The sequence below is a fragment of the Phocoena phocoena genome, chromosome 18 (assembly GCF_963924675.1).
Source record: "Phocoena phocoena chromosome 18, mPhoPho1.1, whole genome shotgun sequence".
NCBI classification, from domain to species: Eukaryota; Metazoa; Chordata; class Mammalia; order Artiodactyla; family Phocoenidae; genus Phocoena; species Phocoena phocoena.
This window is the reverse complement of record NC_089236.1, coordinates 32,629,046-32,650,299: the sequence shown is the minus strand read 5'-3', so window position 1 is coordinate 32,650,299 and position 21,254 is coordinate 32,629,046. Positions and strand designations below refer to the sequence as shown.

Below are 21,254 nucleotides of genomic sequence, written 5' to 3'. Positions count from 1 at the left end.
GTGGTTAGGAGTAAAATAGAAGAGTAAAATGGGTGAGATGTAAGCTAGTATAATACATGGTCCATTTGCAAGAGTGGGAAGTTGCGTAATTGAGTGATTTGTAAGAGGAGAGTTTTTCTTTTGAATTAGTCTTCTTTCCTCCCTTGCCTGTTTTCTCTCTCGCTTGTTTTCCATTTAACCCATTCTTAATAAACTTTTAAGTCTCAGATTAAAATATCCTGCTCAAGAGCCCTTCAAGATGGCAGAGTAGTAAGACGTGGAGATCACCTTCCTTCCCACAAATACATCAGAAATACATGTACATGTGGAACAGCTCCTACAAAACACCTACTGAACGCTGCCAGAAGACCTCAGACCTCCCAAAAGGCAAGAAACTCCCCACGTACCTGTGTAGGGCAAAAGAAAAAAGAAAAAACAGAGACAAAACAATAGGGACGGGACTTGCACCTCTGGGAGGGAGCTGTGAAGGAGGAAATGTTTCCACACACTAAGAGGCCCCTTCGCTGGTGGAGACAGGGGGTGGGCAGAGGGGAAGCTTCGGAGCCACGGAGGAGAGTGCAGCAACAGGAGTGCAGAGGGCAAAGTGGAGAGATTCCCGCAGAGGATCGGTGCCGACCAGCACTCACCAGCCCGAGAGGCTTGTCTGCTCACCCGCCGGGGCGGGTGGGAGCTGGGAGCTGAGTCTCGGGCTTCGGAGTTCGGTTTCCAGGGAGAGGACTGGGGTTGGCTGCATAAACACAGTCTGAAAGGGGCTAGTGTGCCTGGAGGGAGTCCGGGAAAAGTCTGGAACTACCTATGAGGCAAGAGTCATTCTTTCAGGGTGCGCAAGGAGAGGGGATTAAGAGCACCGCCTAGGGCTTCCCAGGTGGCGCAGTGGTTGAGAGTCCGCCTGCCAATGCAGGGGACACGGGTTCGTGCCCCGGTCCAGGAAGATCCCACATGCTGCGGAGCAGCTGGGCCTGTGAGCCAAGGCTGCTGAGCCTGCGCGTCCGGAGCCTGTACTCCGCAACAGGAGAGGCCACAACAATGAGAGGCCCGCATACCGCAAAAAAAAAAAGAGCACCGCCTAAACGAGCTCCAGAGATGGGCGCGAGCCGCGACTATCAGCACAAACACCAGAGACAGGCATGAGGCGCTAAGGCTGCTGCTGCAGCCACCAAGAAGCCTCTGTGCAAGCACAGGTCACTATCCACACCTCCCTCCTGGGAGCCTGTGCAGCCCGCCACTGCCAGGGTCCCGTGATCCAGGGACAACTTCCCCAGGAGAACACACGGTGCACCTCAGGCTGTTGCAACGTCATGGTGGCCTCTGCCACTGCAGGCTCGCTCCACACTCCGTACCCTTCCCTCCCCATGGCCTGAGTGAGCCAGAGACCCCGAATCAGCTGCTGCTTTAATCCCGTCCTGTCTGAGCGAAGAACGGACGCCCTCAGACAACCTACAGGCAGAGGCAGGGCCAAATCCAAAGCTGAACCACAGGAGCTGTGCGAACAAAGAAGAGAAGGATCTCCCAGCAGCCTCAGGAGAAGCAGATTAAATCCCCACAATCAACTTGATGTACCCAGCATCTCTCGAATACCTGAATAGACAACAAATCATCCCAAAATTGAGGCAGTGGACTTTTGGAGCAACTGTAGACTTAGGGTTTGCTTTCCGCATCTAATTTCTTTTTGGTTTTATGTTTACCTTACTTTAGTATTTACCCTATATTATCATTGGTAGATTTCTTTATTGATTTGGTTGCTCTCTTCCTTTTCTTTAATATATATATATATATATATATATATATATATATATATATATATACTTTTTACTTTTTCTCTTTTTGTGAGTGTGTATGTGTATGCTTCTTTGTGTGATTTTTGTCTGTATAGCTTTGCTTTTACCATAAATCCTAGGGTTCTGTCTGTCCTTTTTTTTTTTAGTGCTGGTTATCATTTATGGCTTTGTTTTTTGGTTTGGTTGCTCTCTTCTTTCTTTCTGTCTTTTTTTTTCTTTCTTTCTTTTTTTATTGCATTTTAATTTTCTTAATCTTTATTTTAATAACTTTATTTTCTTTCTATCTTTCTCTCTCTCACTCTTTCTTTCTTTCTTTCTCTTTTTCTTTCTTTTCTTCTCTTTCTCCCTTTTCTTCTGAGCCGTGTGGCTGACAGGGTCTTGGTGCTCCAGCCAGATGTCAGGCCTGTGCCTCTTAAGGTGGGAGATCTGAGTTCAGGGCATTGGTCCACCAGAGACCTCCTGGCTCCATGTAATGTCAAACAGTGAAAGCTCTCCCAGAGATCTCTATCTCAACTCTAAGACCCAGCTCCACTCAATGACCAGCAAGCTACAGTGCTGGCCACTCTATGCCAAACAACTAGCAAGACAAGAACACAACCCCACCCATTAGCAGAGAGGCTGCCTAAAGGCAAAATACTTAACAGACACCCCAAAACACACCACTGGATGTGGTCCTGCCCACCAGAAAGACAAGGTCCAGCCTCATCACCAGAATACAGGCACCAGTCCCCTCCACCAGGAAGCCTACACAACCCACTGAACCAACCTTAGCCACTGGGGACAGACACCAAATGCAACGGGAACTATGAACCTGCAGCCTACGAAAAGGAGACCCCCAAACACAGTAGGTTAAGCGAAATGAGAAGACAAAGAAACACAGCAGATGAAGGAGCAAGGTAAAAACCCACCAAACCAAACAAATGAAGAGGAAATACACAGTCTACCTGAAAAAGAATTCAGGGTAATGATAATAGAGATGATCCAAAGTCTTGGAAATAGAATGGAGAATAAACAAGAAATGTTTAACAAGGACCTAGAAGAACTAAAGAGCAAACAAACAATGATGAACAACACACTAAATGAAATTTAAAATTCTCTAGAAGGAATCAATAGCAGAATAACTGAGGCAGAGAACGGATAAGTGACCTGCAAGATAAAATAGTGGAAATAACTACCGCAGAGCAGAATAAAGAGAAAAGAATGAAAAGAATTGAGGACAGTCTTAGAGACTTCTGGGACAACATTAAACACACCAACATTCGAATGATAGGCGTCCCAGAAGAAGAAGAGAAAAAGAAAGGGACTGAGAAAATATTAGAAGAGATTATAGTTGAAAACTTCCCTAATATGGGATAGGGAATAGTCAATTAAGTTAAGGAAGCACAGAGTTTCCCAAACAGGATAAATCCAAGGAGAAACATGCCAAAATACATATAAATCAAACTATGAAAAGTTAAATGCAAAGAAAAAATATTAAAAGCAGCAACAGTAAAACAACAAATAACATACAGCAGAATCCCCATAAGGTTAATAGCTGATCTTTCAGCAGAAACTCTGCAAGCCAGAAGGGAGAGGCAGGACATATTTAAAGTGATCAAAGGGAAAAACCAAGAATACTCTACCCAGCAAGGATCTCATTCAGATTCCACAGAGAAATTAAAACCTTTACAGACAAGCAAAGGCTAAGAGAATTCAGCAGCACCAAACCAGCTTTACAACAAATGATAAATGAACTTCTCTGTGTAGGAAACACAGGAGAAGGAAAAGACCTACAATAACAAACTCAAAACAAATAAGAAAATGGTACTTGGAACATGCATATCGATAACTACCTTAAATGTTAATGGATTAAATGCTCCAACCAAAAGACATAGACTGGCTGAATGGATACAAAAACAAGACCCGTATATATGCTGTCTAGAAGAGACCCACTTCAGACCTAGGGACACATACAGATTGAAAGTGAGGGGATGGAAAAAGATATTTCATGCAAATGGAAATCAAAGGAATACTGCAGTAGCAATTCTCGTATCAGACAAACTAGACTTTAAAATAAAGACTATTTCTAGAGACAAAGAAGGACACTACGTAATGATCAAGGGGTCAATCCAAGAAGAAAATATAACAATTGTAAATATTTATGCCCCCAACATAGGTGCACGTCAATACACAAGGCAAATGCTAACAGCCATAGTAGGGGAAATCGACAGTAACACAATCATAGTAGGGTACTTTAACACCCCGCGTTCACCAATGGACAGATCATCCAAAATGAAAATAAGGAAACAGGCTTTAATTGACACATTTAACAAGATGGACTTAATTGATACTTATAGGACATTCCATCCACAAACCACAGAATACACTTTCTTCTCAAGAGTTCATGGAACATTTTCCAGTAGAGATCATATCTTGGGTCACAAATCAAGCCTTGGTAAATTTAACAAAATTGAACTCGTATCAAGTATCTTTTCTGACTACAACGCTATGAGACAAGATATCAATAACAGGAAAAAAATCTGGAAAGAATACAAACACATGGAGGCTAAACAATACACTCCTAAATAACCAAGAGATCACTGAGGAAATCAAAGAATACCTAGAAACATATGACAGTGGAAACATGATGACCCAAAACCTATGGGATGCAGCAAAAGCATTTCTAAGAAGGAAGTTTATAGCAATTCAATCCTACCTCAAGAAACAAGAAACATCTCAATTAAACAACCTAACCTTACACCTAAAGCAATTAGAGACTGAAGAACAAAAAAAACCCAAAGTTAGCAGAAGGAAAGAAAGCATAGAGATCAGATCAGAAATAAATGAAAAAGAAATGGAGGAAACAATAGCAAACATCAATAAAACTGAAAGCTGATTTTTTGAGAAGACAAAAAAGATTTATAAACCATTACCTGGACTCATCAAGAAAAAAAAGGGAGAAGATGCAAATCAATAGAATTACAAATGAAAAAGGAGAAGTAACAACTCACACTGCAGTAATACAAAGGATTATGAGAGATTGCAATGGGCAACTATATGCCAATAAAATGCACAACCTGGAAGACATGGACAAATTCTTAGAAAAGCACAACCTTCGAAGACTGAACCAGGAAGAAATAGAAAATAGAAACAGACAAATAGAAATAGAAAATATAAACAGACCAATCACAAGCACTGAAATTGAGACTGTGATTAAAAGTCTTCCAACAAACAAAAGCCCAGGACCAGATGGCTTCACAGGTGAATTCTATCAAGCATTTAGAGAAGAGCTCACACTTATCCTTCTCAAATTCATCCAAAATATATCAGAGGGGGGAACACTCCCTAACTCATTGTACAAGGTGACCATCACCCTGATACCTAAACCAGACAAAGATGTCACAAAGAAAGATAACTACAGGTCAATATGACGTGTGAACATATATGCAAAAATTCTCAACAAAATACTAGCAGACAGAATCCAACAGCACATTAAAAGGGTCATACACCCTGATCAAGTGGGGTTAATCCCAGAAATGCAAGGATTTTTCAGTATATGCAAATCAATCAGTGTTATAAACCATATAAATAAATTGAAGGGAAAAAAAATATGATCATCTCAATAGATGCAGAAAAGCTTTCAACAAAATTGAACAACGATTTATGATAAAAATGCTCCAGAAAGTAGGCATATAGGGAATTTACCTCAACATAATAAAGGGCATATATAACAAGCCACAGCCAACATCTTTTCAGTGGTGAGAAACTAAAACCATTTCCTCTTAAGATCAGGAAGAAGACAAGGTTGTCCATTCTCACCACTGTTATTCAACATAGTTTTGGATGTTTTAGCCACAACAATCAGAGAAGAAAAAGAAATAAAAGGAATCCAAATCGGAAAAGAAGAAGTAAAGCTGTCAGTGTTTGCAGACGACATGATAATATACATAGAGAATCCTAAAGATGCTACCAGAAAACTACTAGAGCTAATCAATGAATTTGGTAAAGTAGCAGGATACAAAATTAATGCACAGAAATATCTTGCATTCCTATACACTAATGACGAAAAATCTGAAAGAGAAGTTAAGGAAACACACCCATACACCACTGCAACAAAAAGTATAAAATATCTAGGAATAAACCTACCTAAGGAGACAAAAGACCTGTATGCAGAAAACTATAAGACACTGAGGAAAGAAATTAACGATGATACAAAATGATGGAGAGATATACAATGTTCTTGGATTGGAAGAATCAACATTGTGAAAATGACTATACTACCCAAAGCAAGTTACAGATTCAGTGCAGTCCCTATCAAACGAGCAATGGCATTTTTCACAAAACTAGAACAAGAAATTTCACAATTTGTATGGAAACACAAAAGACCCCGAATAACCAAGGCAATCTTGAGAAGGAAACATAGAGCTGGAGGAATCAGGTTCCCTGCTTCAGACTATACTACAAAGCTACAGTAATCAAGACAGTATGGTACTGGCACAAAACAGAAATATTGATCAATGGAACAAGATAGAAAGCCCAGAGATAAGCCCACACACATATGGTCACCTTATCTTTGATAAAAGAGGCAAGAATATACAATGGAGAAAAGACAGCCTCTTCAATAAGTGGTGTTGGGAAAACTGTACAGCTACATGTAAAAGAATGAAATTAGAACACTCCCTAACACCACACACAAAAGTAAACTCAAAATGGATTAAAGACCTAAATGTAAGGCCAGACACTATAATACTCTTAGAGGAAAAATAGGCTGAACACTCTGACATAAATCACAGGAAGTTCCCCACCTCCTAGAGAAATGGAAATAAAAACAAACTAATGGGACCTAATGAAACTTAAAAGCTTTTACACAGCAAAGGAAACCATAAACAAGATGAAAAGACAACCCTCTGAATGGCAGACAGTATTTGCAATGAAACAATTGACAAAGGATTAATCTCCAAAATATACAAGCAGCTCATGCAGCTCAATATCAGTAAAACAAACAACCCAATCCAAAAATGGGCAGAAGACCTAAACAGACATTTCTCCAAAGAAGATACACAGATTGCCAACAAACACATGAAAGGATCCTCAACATCACTAATCATTAGAGAAATGCAAATAGCAATTACAGTGAGGTATCACCTCACAGCAGTCAGAATGGCCATCATCAAAAAATCTACAAACAATAAATGCTGGAGAGGGTGTGGAGAAAAGGGAACCCTATTGCACTGTTGGTGGGAACATAGATTGATACAGCCACTATGGAGAACAGTATGGAGGTTCCTTAAAAAACTAAAAATAGAACTACCATGTGACCCAGCAACCCCACTACTGGGCATATACCCTGAGAAAACCATAATTCAAAAAGAGTCATCTACCACAGTGTTCATTGCAGCACTATTTACAATAGTCAAGACATGGAAGCAACCTAAGTGTCCATCGACAGATGAATGGTTAAGCAATATGTGGCACGTATATACAACGGAATATTACTCAGCCATAAAAGGAAACGAAATTGAGGTATTTGTAGTGAGGTGGATGAATCTAGAGTCTGTCATACAGAGTGAAGTAAGTCAGAAAGAGAAAAACAAATACCATATGCTAACACATATATGTGGAATGTAAAAAATATATATATATTGCTTTGAAGAGCATAGAGGCAGGACAGGGTTAAAGACACAAACATAGAGAATGGCCTTGAGGGGGAAGGGTGAGCTGGGACAAAGTGAGAGAGTGGCATGCACATGTATATACTACCTAATGTAAAGTAGATAGTGGTAAGCAGCCATATAGCACAGGTAGATCAGCTTGGTGCTTTGTGACCACCTAGAGGGGTGGGCTAGGGAGGGTAGGAGGGAAACACAAGAGGGAGGAGATATGGGGATATATGTATATGCATAGTTGGTTCAGTTCGTTGTAAAGCAGAAACTAACACACCATTGTAAGGCAAGTATACTCCGGTAAAGATGTTAAAAAAAAAAAAAAATCTACAAGCAGTAAATGCTTGGGGGGTGTGGAGAAAAGGGAACCCTCTAGCACTGTTGATGGGAATATAAATTGATACAGCCACTATGTAGAACAGTATAGAAGTTCCTTAAAAACCTAAAAATAGAACTACCATATGACCCAGCAATCCCACTACTGGGCATATACCCTGAGAAAACCATAATTCAAAAAGAGACATGTACCACAATGTTTATTGCAGCTCTATTTACAATAGCTAGGACATGGAAGAAACCTAAGTGTCCATCGACAGATGAATTGATAAACAAGATGTGGCACATATGTACAATGGAATGTTATCCATAAAACGAAACGAAATTGAGTTATTTGTAGTGAGGTGGATCACCTACAGTTTGTCATACAGAGTGAAGTAAGTCAGAAAGAGAAAAACAAATAGTGTATGCTAACACATATATATGGAATCTAAAAAAATGGTTCTGAAAACTCTAGGGGCAGGACAGGAATAAAGGTGCAGACATAGAGAATGGACTTGAGGATATGGGGAGGGGGAAGGGTAAGCTGGGACAAAGTGAGAGGGTGGCATGGACATATATATACTACCAAATTTAAAATAGATAGCTAGTGGGAAGCAGCCATATAGCACAGGGAGATAGGCTTGGTGCTTTTTCTTTTTTTTTTTTTTTTTTTTAAATTAATTAATTAATTTATTTATGGCTGTGTTGGGTCTTCGTTTCTGTGCGAGGGCTTTCTCTAGTTGTGGCAAGCGGGGGCCACTCTTCATTGCAGTGCGTGGGCCTCTCACTATCGCGGCCTCTCTTGTTGCGGAGCACAGGCTCCAGACGCGCAGGCTCAGTAATTGTGGCACATGGGCCCAGTTGCCCCACGGCATGTGGGATCTTGCCAGACCAGGGCGCGAACCCGCGTCCCCTGCATTGGCAGGCAGACTCCCAACCACTGCGCCACCAGGGAAGCCCGGCTTGGTGCTTTTTGACCACCTAGAGGGATGGTTTAAGGAGGGTGGGAGGGAGACGCAAGAGGCAGGAGATATGGGGATATATGTACATGTATAGCTGATTCACTTTGTTATAAATCAGGAACTAACACACCATTGTAAAGCAATTATACTCCAATAAATATGTTTAAAAATTGTATATACTTCTCATCCTGTATGAATCCTCAAGTCTATGATGATCTCTTTCTTCTCAGAAGTCTTACTACATTTATAACGTCGTGTTCACGGCTTCTTGACAGTCATGCTTCAGTCACTGCCACCTTCTCTGCCAGGACTTCCCAGACTACGCAGCATAAGTTAGCCTCTGTCACTGTATACAATATCACACACAAACTTTTGTTTTCTTCATCATGCTTATTATTGTCTGAATATCTCATTAATTTTCTTCTTTATTACCTGTTCACCACACTCTAGAATTCATGTTTCATGAAAGCAGGGACTTTGCTTACCTTGTTAACTACTCGTTTTCCTCATGTCTAGAAGAGTGGTACTTAGTGGTGTTTAGTGACTACTTATAGATTGGCTGTCAACCTGGCTGGCTGGCTGGCCAGACTCTGGGTACTGAAGAAGATCTATAAAATGTTTTAGATTATAGGGCTTCCCTGGTGGTGCAGTGGTTGAGAGTACGCCTGCGGATGCAGGGGACATGGGTTCGTTCCCCGGTCCGGGAAGATCCCACATGCCGCAGAGCGGCTGGGCCCGTGAACCATGGCCGCTGAGCCTGTGTGTCCGGAGCCTATGCTCCGCAACGGGAGAGGCCATAACAGTGAGAGGCCCATGTACCGAAAAAAAAAAAAAAAAATTTTTAGACTATAAACATTGTAGGACTGATTGAAGCTGGTCCTTGTAAGATGATTAATGGAAGTAATAGACATCGTTGGTGGGGAAGGTGCAATAATGGGGGCAAAACATGAGAATAAATGTAAATTTACATTTAGAATAAATTTATGCTGGGTGGCTGGGTGGCTTGGGAATGAACAGTACTTGCTAACCAGGAGTTAAATCCCACATCTCATTCTGACTACTTAGTTGGCCAACACTAAACATTTTTGGTTCAATGTGTGTGAACACAGTTCTGGTTGTCATGTACCTTCACATGGGAAAATTATACTTGTTCAAGTAGAAATTAATCAGAATTTGGCCTTAGTCCTGGTAAAGGAAAAGAAAATAGATTTTACAAAAATATCAAGTAGTTGGATATATATCAATATTTCTGTAATGAATTTTATCAGAGTTTAATTTTGTTGTATAGCTCACCTATTTTTCTCAAGCTCTTTACAAATATAGAACTTTCTGGGGGAAAAAATAAAGCCTTATGACTACTATGGATATGGGCATTAACTTCTAGCTGGAGTTTAACAGTTGGCACAAGAACATCTGTGTTTGTTTTTTTCTTTTGGATAATGATGATTTTTTATGTGAATGTTCCCTCATCTGTTAATGAGAAAGTACCCAGCAGTAATGATGTAGAGTGCCTCATTAAGGTAACCACTTATTCCATTCTATCAAAGAGTCATTTTAAACTTCTGAGAATTTATTTGGCTATTTCCAGAATTGTTTCAGTTCAATCACAATTTTACTGTTTTTCTGGGTAATTCCACTTATTTAAAGCTCTACTTACTTTCCTTTGGGAGCAAATTGTTTTGTAGATAAAAATGATAAGAAAGTTAACTCTCTAGCTGTTAAAACAAGACCATGTAATTTCCATCGTTCTGGCTCTTGGTCTTCTTTCCCATCACATCATTTAATAGAATTTTACTGTTTTATTTAAGTATGCTCAAGCATACTTCTGATATGTCATTAACTTTTGATTCTTAACCTACAATCTAAAAAGTGTTATTGAGTAATAGGGCTTTATTTTAACCTATTTGCCAAACTGATTCCTGTGAATGGGCATATTACCAGGTATTAGAATAAAATTACTCATATTTATTAAAACTCAAAGCCTTATAAGCAGTGATAAGGGCAAAAAAGGAGTAGCTGTAGAACCATACAATTAGAAACACCCACCATAGTAATGCAGCCTGTTGTCCAGGGTAACTACTTTTTAGGAACTCTGTTAGCTCTTAACATTACATCCAAATTGTATGTGTTCGTGTGTGTGTGTGAATGTGTATATGTGCAATTTTATGAAGAGAAGTTCCTTGACTTACATCAGACTTTTGAGGAGGCCTGCTACTCTTCCCACCGAAGTTTGAGTGATGACAGTAGGGTGAAATAAGTCATTGGCACCAATGTAGTTTGCAGATGATTAGACTTAATACAGCATCTAGAAAAAGAGCTAATAATCACAGGTGATCACATGGCAAAAACAAAACACTACTAGGGGATTGTACTAGAAGGGAAAACAGAGAACTTCATTACAGAGATACCTGGACTAAAAGTGCTATATATTCAGTGGAAGAAATGATCACTCATAGTTGCAGAGATTAGAGAAGGTGGCTTCATGGAAGAGGAAGAATTGAACCAAACTTGGAACGATAGATTTGGACAAGCAAAGGCAGAAAATGATTCCTCTTTTAGGCAGGAGTTAAGGATATATAAATAATCCATGTGGATATAGTCTCTATCTGGGACATAAATTTTAGGTGAGAGTTTATAGATGGAATATATAAACCAATGTTGATTTCTCAATTTGCTAGGTAAATGAAGGGATACTTACTGCACATTACAAATCAATCACCATATGTTCCATTTAATGATAGTTTCTGAATGCATTTCAAGTGTGATTTTTATTTACATAAATTTACTTACAGCATTTCACAAATATGGATGTTTCACGAGACAAAGTATATGGAAACGTGTGACTGTATTATAATTTCTTGTGATTTTACTAATACAAAATCTTTTGTTCATCCAAGGATTAAAAAATGATGCTACATATAAATGCATCGAACACTGATACTATTATGATCTAGATTCTTAGAAAGTATGAGGAGGCATTTTGCTGCTTAAACTAGCCAAAGAAAGATCCATAGATTTTCTAAGCTCATTAGAAAAAAAAAATCAAAATCACCTCTTGCATTAGAATCTAGACTCCTTACATTCTAGTCTGTTCTTCTAAAATACTATATATTTAACTAAGCAGAGCATGGTATTAAAAAACAAACAAAAAAAAACAGGCATGGAAGGGCAGTATGTAATCTGTAGATTGACCGTAGACATGGGTACAGGTGATTGATGGGGATGCCTTTTTTCCTTGTGGGAGCAGCATTCTTCTCTGCCCCAGGTTCACCACATATCTGGCAACAGTGCTACCTCTTTCTTTCATTCTTTTTCTCAAAACAGAGGGCCTGTATCATTTTCCTTATTTCATCCTGTACTGGAGAATGCTCTGACCAGAGGAACCATATCTTTTTGAAATTGTGGAAAATTTTTCTTTTTAGACATAAACATTCCATTTTTTTATTTTCTCCCAGTCTGAGTCTAGTTATTCTTATTTTCTGACTTCTGAAAAAATGTGTTAATATCTGTTTATCTTTTTGTGTTAGAGACAATATAATGACTTCAGTAAGTTTAATGTCCCAGTTTAAAAGAGCCATAGATAATTATGACTGATGCTGTAGCGGAGTCATCTTTTCAGAATGTGGTATGGAGATTTTTTATCTGGCTACCACAGCAATCTGTCACACCACAAAGGAAATTCTATTGTTTGTTTAGAAAATGTGTTCTAATGCCACCACCACATTCACAGAAAGTTAGTCTTCTCAGTCTCAGTGTGCTTTCAACTAATTGTCATAAATAAGTGAGAAAAGAACATTTCTGTGTGTGTATGTAATCATAATTTTAAATCATGTAATTCATAGAAGAAATTGTATACCAATTTTCCAAAGAAGTTAAAACATGAATTTACTTATACAATATAAGAAGTTTTTAATGTAACTCTTAAAAAATTTATTGCTTTTAGAACCTTAAGTAGAGCTTAAATTGAATAAGTGGGCAATAATAAGACCAAGTATTTATATGTATTACGAAATGCCATTTTTCTAAGAACTTTGTATGTATTAACTCATTAGTCCTCACAACAGCCCTATAAGTGATGTTATTATTATTATTCCCATTTTACAGGTGACAAAATTGTGGCACAGAGAAATGAAGGCATTTGTCCACAGGCACAATACTACCAAGTGCAGGAGCTAGAAATTGACCCCAGGTTGTCCAGTTTAACTACTATGCAAAATGCCTATGTTATTGATTTCAATATCATTGAAACTACTGAACTATAATTTTAAATCATATTGCATGATCTGATAAGATAGGCAAATTGGAAGAAAAATTTCCTTGAACTTAATTGTAAAAGAGACATATTAAATATACAAATAACTTTTCTGATAACTTCACCAGTGTTAATTAGGAAGCACACTTAAGATTTCATCACTGTACAGTGTAGATTGAATTGTAAGAATGGTTAACTATTAGAGCTAATTTTGGCATTTTGGAGATATGTAATAATGGCTAACAATTAAATTAAAACATTGGACTTATAGGATTTTTTTTCCCCTAAAGCATTACTTTGTAAACTTCAGAATACCTTAACTGTAATATACATCTTTGTTATCAGTGCAAAAGAACACTATGAGAAACTTTCAAAATTACATGAAAACATGGACAAGTTATACCAGAGTATAATGGGGTACTATGCCATCGATGTGAAGAAGGTGTCTGTGGAAGACTTTTTGACTGATTTGAATAACTTCAGAACCATGTTCATGGTATGTTAAAAATCTTAATTTGTTTTTTAAAAGTATTTGTATCTATATTACTATTATTATATTACTATAATATATTACTATATTACATATATAATTATATATTCATTATATATTATATTATATATATAATATAATATATTACTATCTATTATTACTCTTATTACTTCATTCTACTCTTGTTGTCTGTAGTAAAATCTACCTTTTCTGATATTGAAAGTTAGCTTTAAAAATTTCAGATTTTTAAATCTATTGAAAAATGTGTTTTGTCCTTTTTTTTGGCCTTCCCAACATTAAGCTGTAATCAGAAATTTTGATTGAAAAAGTGACAAATTCTGAAGCTTTTCATAAAGACTCCCCTCCTGGCTGACTACAAAGCACTTTTGTAGTAAGTGTTTGGCTATGAATTTGTTTCTTTATACTTAAGATCAATTTGTATTTTTGTGGTATAATTTTACCAAATTCTGTGCAGTTCTTATGAAGCTTTTTTCCCCTTTTCTTAATGCATTGTATAATAAGCTACCTGCGATTTGCCTTTGAATGGATTTTACATTCCTAGGGTTTCCTTTAGATACTATAATAGGGAGGTCAGGTCTCTGATGTGGAATCCTTTCATTTAGGCATTAAAAAGATCTTTTGAAAAGTATTAGCTGATTAGATGGGGGAGAAAACCACACACGTATTAAATTGAGAAAGCATTGTTTCCTCTAGGGAAACTGGTAATACATTTCTGCAACGAAAAATTACGTTATTCTTAATAGATGGGTGAGTCACTTTTGTGTTTCAGCAAATGTTGTGGGGATTAAAAAGTTTTGAGGTGTAAAGAAAAAGAAGGTTGAATTTAAAGAAGTTTGAATTGCTTTTTAATCTCCAGAAAACTTTATTGCTGAATTTATTGGACTTGATTATAATCACCTGGTTGTGACAAGATACCCTTTCAATAAAAACTCAATATTTTAAATGAAAACTGGTCTACAATAAATGCACATTTGCTCACAGCTCTAGTTTATTTCCTCCACAAATTCAAAGTGATTTTTTAAATTATTTTTTCACTACCAGAAATGAATCTATTAAATATATTTATTATGTGCCTATATTCGTGATGTATAATATACTACTTTAATTTTTATAATATTTTATGAGACAACATGGCTTAGTGGAAGTAGCAAAGGCTTTGCAGTTTGAGAGAGCAAGGTTTGGATTCCACACTAGTTAATATATGACTATGAATCCTTTTAACCTTCTCGAGCCTCAGTTTCCATATTTGTAAAAGGGGATGTTAATTCCTTTCTCATGAGAGTATTTAAATATTAAATGAGATAATATATATTAAGTATCATAGCTCCTGGTGCATGGTAGTTGCTTAATAAATTATTATGCAGTAAAGGGTTAACTCAGTGGGCTTAAGGTACTCAAACCCTGTACATTTTAGAGAAAGTAGTGGCCCTTGACTGGCTCTGGAGAGAGCAGCTGTGAGCCTTGGAATATCCTGCCCGGTATGGCCATCTTTGTATACCTGGGGCCTTGGGCCAAGCTAGATAGTTTATGCAAAAAATGTGATTTACGGTAAACACCTACTTTTGTTCACCAGGGGCCTTGGGCCACACTGTGTCAGTTCGTCGTCTGTGGGGTGCTGGAGACTGAGTAGCCAAGGTCATTCATGCAGGGAGTCTATATTCATGCCTGCATGACTGACCTCAATAAGTCTTATTATTTATTTATTTAAATTTTATTTATTTTTTGGCTGCATTGTGTCTTAGTTGCGGCACGTGGGATCTTTTGTTGTGGTGCATGGGCTTCTCTCTAGTTGTGGCATGCAGGTTTTCCCTTCTCTAGTTGTGGCGCACAGGCTCCAGGGTGAGTGGGCTCTGTATTTTTGGCATGCGGGCTTTCTAGTAGAGGCACCCGAGCTCAGTAGTTGGCTTAGTTGTCCTGAGGCATATGGGATCTTAGTTCCCCAACCAGGGATCGAACCCATGTCCCCTGCATTGGAAGGTGTATTCTTTACAACTGGACCACCAGGGAAGTCCCCTCAGTAACTCTTGACATCAAGGCTTGGGTAAGCTTCCCTGGTTGGCAGTACATCACACGTGTTGTCACACATTGTTGCTGGAATAATGAAACTCCACTGGGAGAAGACAACTGTGATTTTAATCTATATCCTTTCACTGTAAGAAACTGTTAACAGTGAGTGTAACAACTTTTCTGAGTTCTGTGAGTCCTTCCAACAAATTATCAAGCCTGAGGGTGGTCTTGGGGACCCATGACATAATTATGCATAAAATTATAAAATGCATATATAAAATAATAATACCCATCAGATATTGAGTATTTTCTATGAACCAGACATTTTTCCAAATGCCTAACATATATTACCTCAGTCAATCTTCATGATAATTCTGTATCTTTTCGTTGTTTCTATCCCCCTTTGGCAAATGAAGAAAGAGACCAAGGCCGAATTGTCTGGTTTTGAAACCAGATCTAATTCCACATCTTCCTGAGGTCTGGTAGGAGTTCTCTGGGTGACTTGGCATTTCTGTTACTAGGTGGTGGGCAGAGAGAGAAAATGTTTGAATGGAGAAGGGTTCAAGGTGGAGGGTCACAGAGTGACAGCTATACTTTGCCTATTTCAGAGTTTACATGGGTCCTAGAAGTAGCTGCTATCACACACACATACATATAGACACAGACACACACACACACTCATATACACATTGTACTAAATTAAAATCATTAGAGCTAAGTATAAAACACTTTATCTAAATAAGTAATCTGGAGAGGGAATTTTCTTTAGAATAAAAATAAGCATAAAGAAGACTGTAAGGGAAGTATAATTTCACACACAAATTTTTTCTTCCTTTCTTTATGGTTATACTCCTTGAATTTTGGACACTGTATCTTTAAAAAGACCACAGTGTCAAGACTGATAGAAATTACTGACAAATAGATGTCTATTTGTCAATGTCTTCTGATCTCTTAGGTTGCTATTTAATTCCATATAATTCAATTGTGAAAACCAGGCTAATTTCAATGAGTTAGTATGAAAATATTGGGGATAGATGTGGACCTTTAATATGTTGAAGGTTTGTTCTGGAAAGCCACATTAATACAATAGGCAAAAAATATATTTTCTCTTTAAGATACACTTAAGATATGTTTACATTGTTAAGTATAGTTGATACATTAAACTATGTTTACACTATTACTTCATCCACTGACATTCATGATCCCTGGTCATGAATGAGCAGCAAATGTTCTGGTAAATTGGAGGTCCGTTTTGTATTACACAAGAAGTTGGAGCACTGTCCTCATTCTACACCTGCCCTCCACTACAGCAGCTTACCATGGAATGTTTTCTCTCAAGTTCTGGCCACTCTGCTCGTTGTTCCCTATGCCTGGCACACTCCCTCCATATTTTGCCGGACTAAATTATTGTACTCGCACTTCTAATCTGTGCTCAGAATTTCCTTCATCTAGTATCAGATGCCCCCATCTACGGTGGGTGGCATTCTCTAATAGCTAACACATATACTGCCAACCAAGTGCCAGGTGTTCTCATTCTCATTTGTTACAACAACAAATAGATGTGGTATGTGTACTGGATTATTCCCATTTTACAAATGAGGAAACTGAGGCTTAGATAGATAGTAACAGCTAGCAGGTGACTGAACGGAGATGCTAAGCCAGGGAGTCTCACCAGTGTTAACTAGGATCTCTCAACTAATTTGCAGAGATAGAGCTGTTCAGCATCTTCCCTTCCTTCCTTCCTTCCTTCCTTCCTTCCTTCCTTCCTTCCTTCCTTCCTGCCCTCCTTCCTTCCTTCCTGCCCTCCTTCCTTTTGTCTCCCTGAGAGACTTTTTACAATAGGTAACAAAGGAACATCTGTTTCAGTCTGCTACCTCAAGCCCAGTAGACCAAGGGGGGAAGCTTTCATGATCTTGTGGCTTCCTCTGAGGAACAGCTGTTCATTGTGACAGTTTAACTTACCCCTTTTCTATCATCTTCAACCAAATACAGCTGCCACTGATGGAATTGCTAAGACCCTGTGCTAGGTGCTCTTCATGTGTCATCCCATTTAGTCTTCACAACATTTTTATGAGGTACAGAATGTTACCTGGAGGGAACTACAGGCCAGAGAAAGAAAATCCATGCCTTGGCAGACGCACTTAAGAATTGGCAGGGGCAGGATTAAATGGAAGCCTGACCTGCCTGACTCCAAAGCCTGTACTTTTTTTTTTTTTTACCATTTCCAAGTACATTGCTCTCAGAGAGTTTGTAAGAACAATCAAAATGTAATTTTTAAGGGTGTTTTTTATAACTTACTAGAGGGAATCAGCACAAGGCTCACCTTATTTCCTCACCCCTTGATAGAATAACTTTCTATTTACATTGATGAGCTCACGATAGAAAAATGTTTGCAGGTCTGGTTCTATTTCAAAGCATAAAATGTTCACTTTTAAAATTATAGGCCTATTAATGCAAAGCCTTGTGGCTGGGATGAGGGTTAAGGTGAGCAGTACAGAGTCAGCACCTCTCTGTAATAGATTTTTATTTCCCATAGGACTCATGTGAGGCATAAAGTTCAAATTGGAGGTACTAGGTGGAAATGTTTGGCCTCACACTATAGGCTGAGCAAATTGGTGACCCACCAGGAATCAAACTTCACCAAATGAAATTCGTGCCTTCAGTCGTGTAGTGATACATAGCAATCATCGTTTTCCACTGTGGTCTGGTTTTAGACTCATTGTTATATGCCATTACCAATGCACCTGTTATTAAAAGAGATAACATGCTTCTCCAGGATGAATTGAGCTCATTATGGAATTTTGGTTGGATCTTACAAGGAGCCTCTTGTCCCCCTTTATATATGTATTTTTAACATCTTTATTGGAGTATAATTACTTTCAATGGTGTTAGTTTCTGCTTTATAACACTATATCCCCATATCTCCTCCCTCTTGCGTCTCCCTCCCACCCTCCCTATCCCACCCCTCTAGGTGGTCACAGAGCACCGAGCTGATCTCCCTGTGTTATGTGGCTGCTTCCCACTAGCTACCTATTTTACATTTGGTAGTATATATATGTCCATGCCACTCTCTCACTTCGTCCCAGCTTACCCTTTCCACTCCCCATGTCCTCAAGTCCATTCGCTACGTCTGTGTCTTTATTCCTGTCCTGACCCTAGGTTCTTCAGAACCATTTTTTTTTTTTTTTTTAGATTCCATATATATGTGTTAGCATACGATATTTGTTTTTCTCTTTCTGACTTACTTCCCTTTATCTTATCCAACAGCTGTAGCAGGTTCATGTTTGTCATTTGAGTTTAAAACTAATTTTTGTGTCTCTCGTTGGTCACTGTGGCTTTGAAGCATATGTATGTCCTGGTCCCACCTCCCACTCATCTTTATTACACAGTCTTGCTCAAACTGCTTTTACTCCCTTGGGACCAAATTACATGGTTTCTTCTTCAACACACTCACGTCTTATCCTGATGATGCTTCTTTTTTATCATTGGAAGGTCTTTTGCTATTTTCTTTCTTTACCCAGAATTATTAGCACAGTACAACAACACTCTTAACTCCTTGAGCAAATTTCACCTGACACCTCATTTATTTTACTTAACATCTCATCTTAGAGAAATACTTCCGAACGCTTAGGATTCCTTTGTTATTTGTCTTCTTATAAGTAACATGTTTGAAAACAAATTTTCTAATAAGTTTTACTTATTAAGAATATGTCATTTTTCTGTTTTAATTAGACATATGTAACTATGTAGACCCTTTGAGTTTACAATATTATATATTCATGTATAGAGTTGATGTGATTACACTTAAAGAAGTCAAACTTTTTGGTTCATGTAGCTTTTATCCTGAGCACATAAACATTCTCTGTTGGGATATTGAAGTACTAGAAAAGTCACTAGACATCCTTCTTTATTAATAGGTTCAAAGACCCTGCATATCTGGACACCCCGCTTTAGCGTTAGGATTTTGAGGATAGCAGAAAGCAATCCCTGCCTTAAAAGGGATTACTGTTGCATACACAAAAGGTGGAGGAGCCTTGTATTTTTTTTTTTTTTTTTTGCACTGGGTTTAGGTATATGTGCTGAACTTTACAGTTATTAAAGTCCAGTTTGTTTCTCCCTAAATTTTGTTTTCCACATATATACCTCCCATCTGAATTGTGTGATGACAGTCAAAGAAAAATAATTTCCTCTGATTTCTTCACATTTTAAATGATTGCTGAATTCTGCCTATGATAAGCCTCACCCTTTGTTTGTTTTTAATAGTGATGTTTTTCCTGTCCACATCACTACTGGGGAGACAGCAGTGGCTGGGAGTGCAGGCTTTGGCATCCGAGTGCCTTGGGTGTTATGACTTAGGCAGATTACTTAACCTCCTGAGTCTCAGCTCCCCATTAATAACAGCATGTGTTTCTTAAGGATGTTACAGTTTGAAGATCAAGTAACATAATGTTCATATACCCTCAAAATAAGTGATCTCTCTACATAGGATAGAAGTAATTTTTACCTTTCCCATTTCATTTTAATAAGATCTATAGTTTAAGGATTTTACCTCTTTTTAATTTTATGCTTCCATATAAAATACTCTGAAATAAATAAATGGCTACCTATTTTCCATCAATAGCTTTGTCTTTAGATTATGTCTACAGTTTTGTTAAAGTTATGTTTCATCTAGTTAAAGATTTATCATTCATGCTGTTTGCAGACTTTAAGTTGATTTTTGGTTCACACAATTGAAAGATACCGTGTAGTAAACAAATATAAAATCAGTTATAACTCATTTTGTCTTGCTGCATGTGTTGATCAAATACAATTTATCCTTCTAGTGAATACTCAGACTAAAGTAGTGATTTGCCAAACAAAAATGAAATCATCCAATGAGAGGGTATTTTTAGTGTAAATTTTTTTCATATAGCGTACAGCTAGAACAAAACTCATTTTGCCAAATCATTTAAATTACCCCAATTTGATGCTTCTCAACTCTAAATGTCACTTCTGATGATTACTATATAGACCAACTAGGTGACCAGCAGGAACTCCAAGGCATTAAGCATTTTCTGTATGCTCCTTAAATCTTGTAGATGGACTCATTATACACTATTAGAGAAAAGAAAATCATGTAAAAGTCCTGTGATTGGATGTTGAGCCAGCTTATGTAATTATAATAAGAAGTATCTTCTATCCTTGCTGATTTGGGTGAGGTTACGACTTGAAAATTATCTTCACTGGCACCATTGTTATTCTGAGATCGTACTTAGAAGTATAAAGCTCCAAACCTAGAACAAAATAAATATTCTAACTATAGAATCTTCTTTTCTTCTTACCTGTTAGCATCTGTTTATTTAAAGAACTAGATCAATTCCAGGTGCTGAATATTTGGGTTTGCAGCCTTGAAAATTAATTCTGTTAGGTTCTTCTAATCTTTGTTCTTTAGGCTTTTCACAATAAAAACACACCTAGATTACTTGGCTTAATTTTTCTCTTTACTGATAAGATTTATTCTTAGTATGCATTGCTTAGTGGGATAATAAATGCATTTTACTGACAGATTTCTGTATGACTAAATGACTGGTGATTTGTATATCCCTTTTACATTTTAAGTATTTCATATATGGAAATAATATAGCAAAAAGTAAAGACTGGATTATTTTAATACAGTAATAAGAACAACAATTGATAATGGAGAAAAAAGAAATCAACTACATAACTGATACAGCATAATAAGTATATTAACCCATGTAATTGGAAAGATAGCACTAAACTAGGATACCACAAATGAAAATGAAT

General features: G+C 37.8%; 1 protein-coding gene across 4 annotated transcripts in view; it reads left to right on the top strand.

Annotated features, from left to right (window-relative positions):
* DIAPH3 (diaphanous related formin 3) overlaps window positions 1–21,254 on the top strand; it is a 556,147-nt gene that overhangs the window by 335,950 nt on the left and 198,943 nt on the right. For all 4 annotated transcript variants that reach the window (XM_065896255.1, XM_065896254.1, XM_065896253.1 and 1 more), the window contains one exon: window positions 13,284–13,448. In XM_065896255.1, coding sequence (XP_065752327.1) covers window positions 13,284–13,448 — 165 coding nt within the window. The remainder of the gene's footprint in view (window positions 1–13,283; window positions 13,449–21,254) is intronic.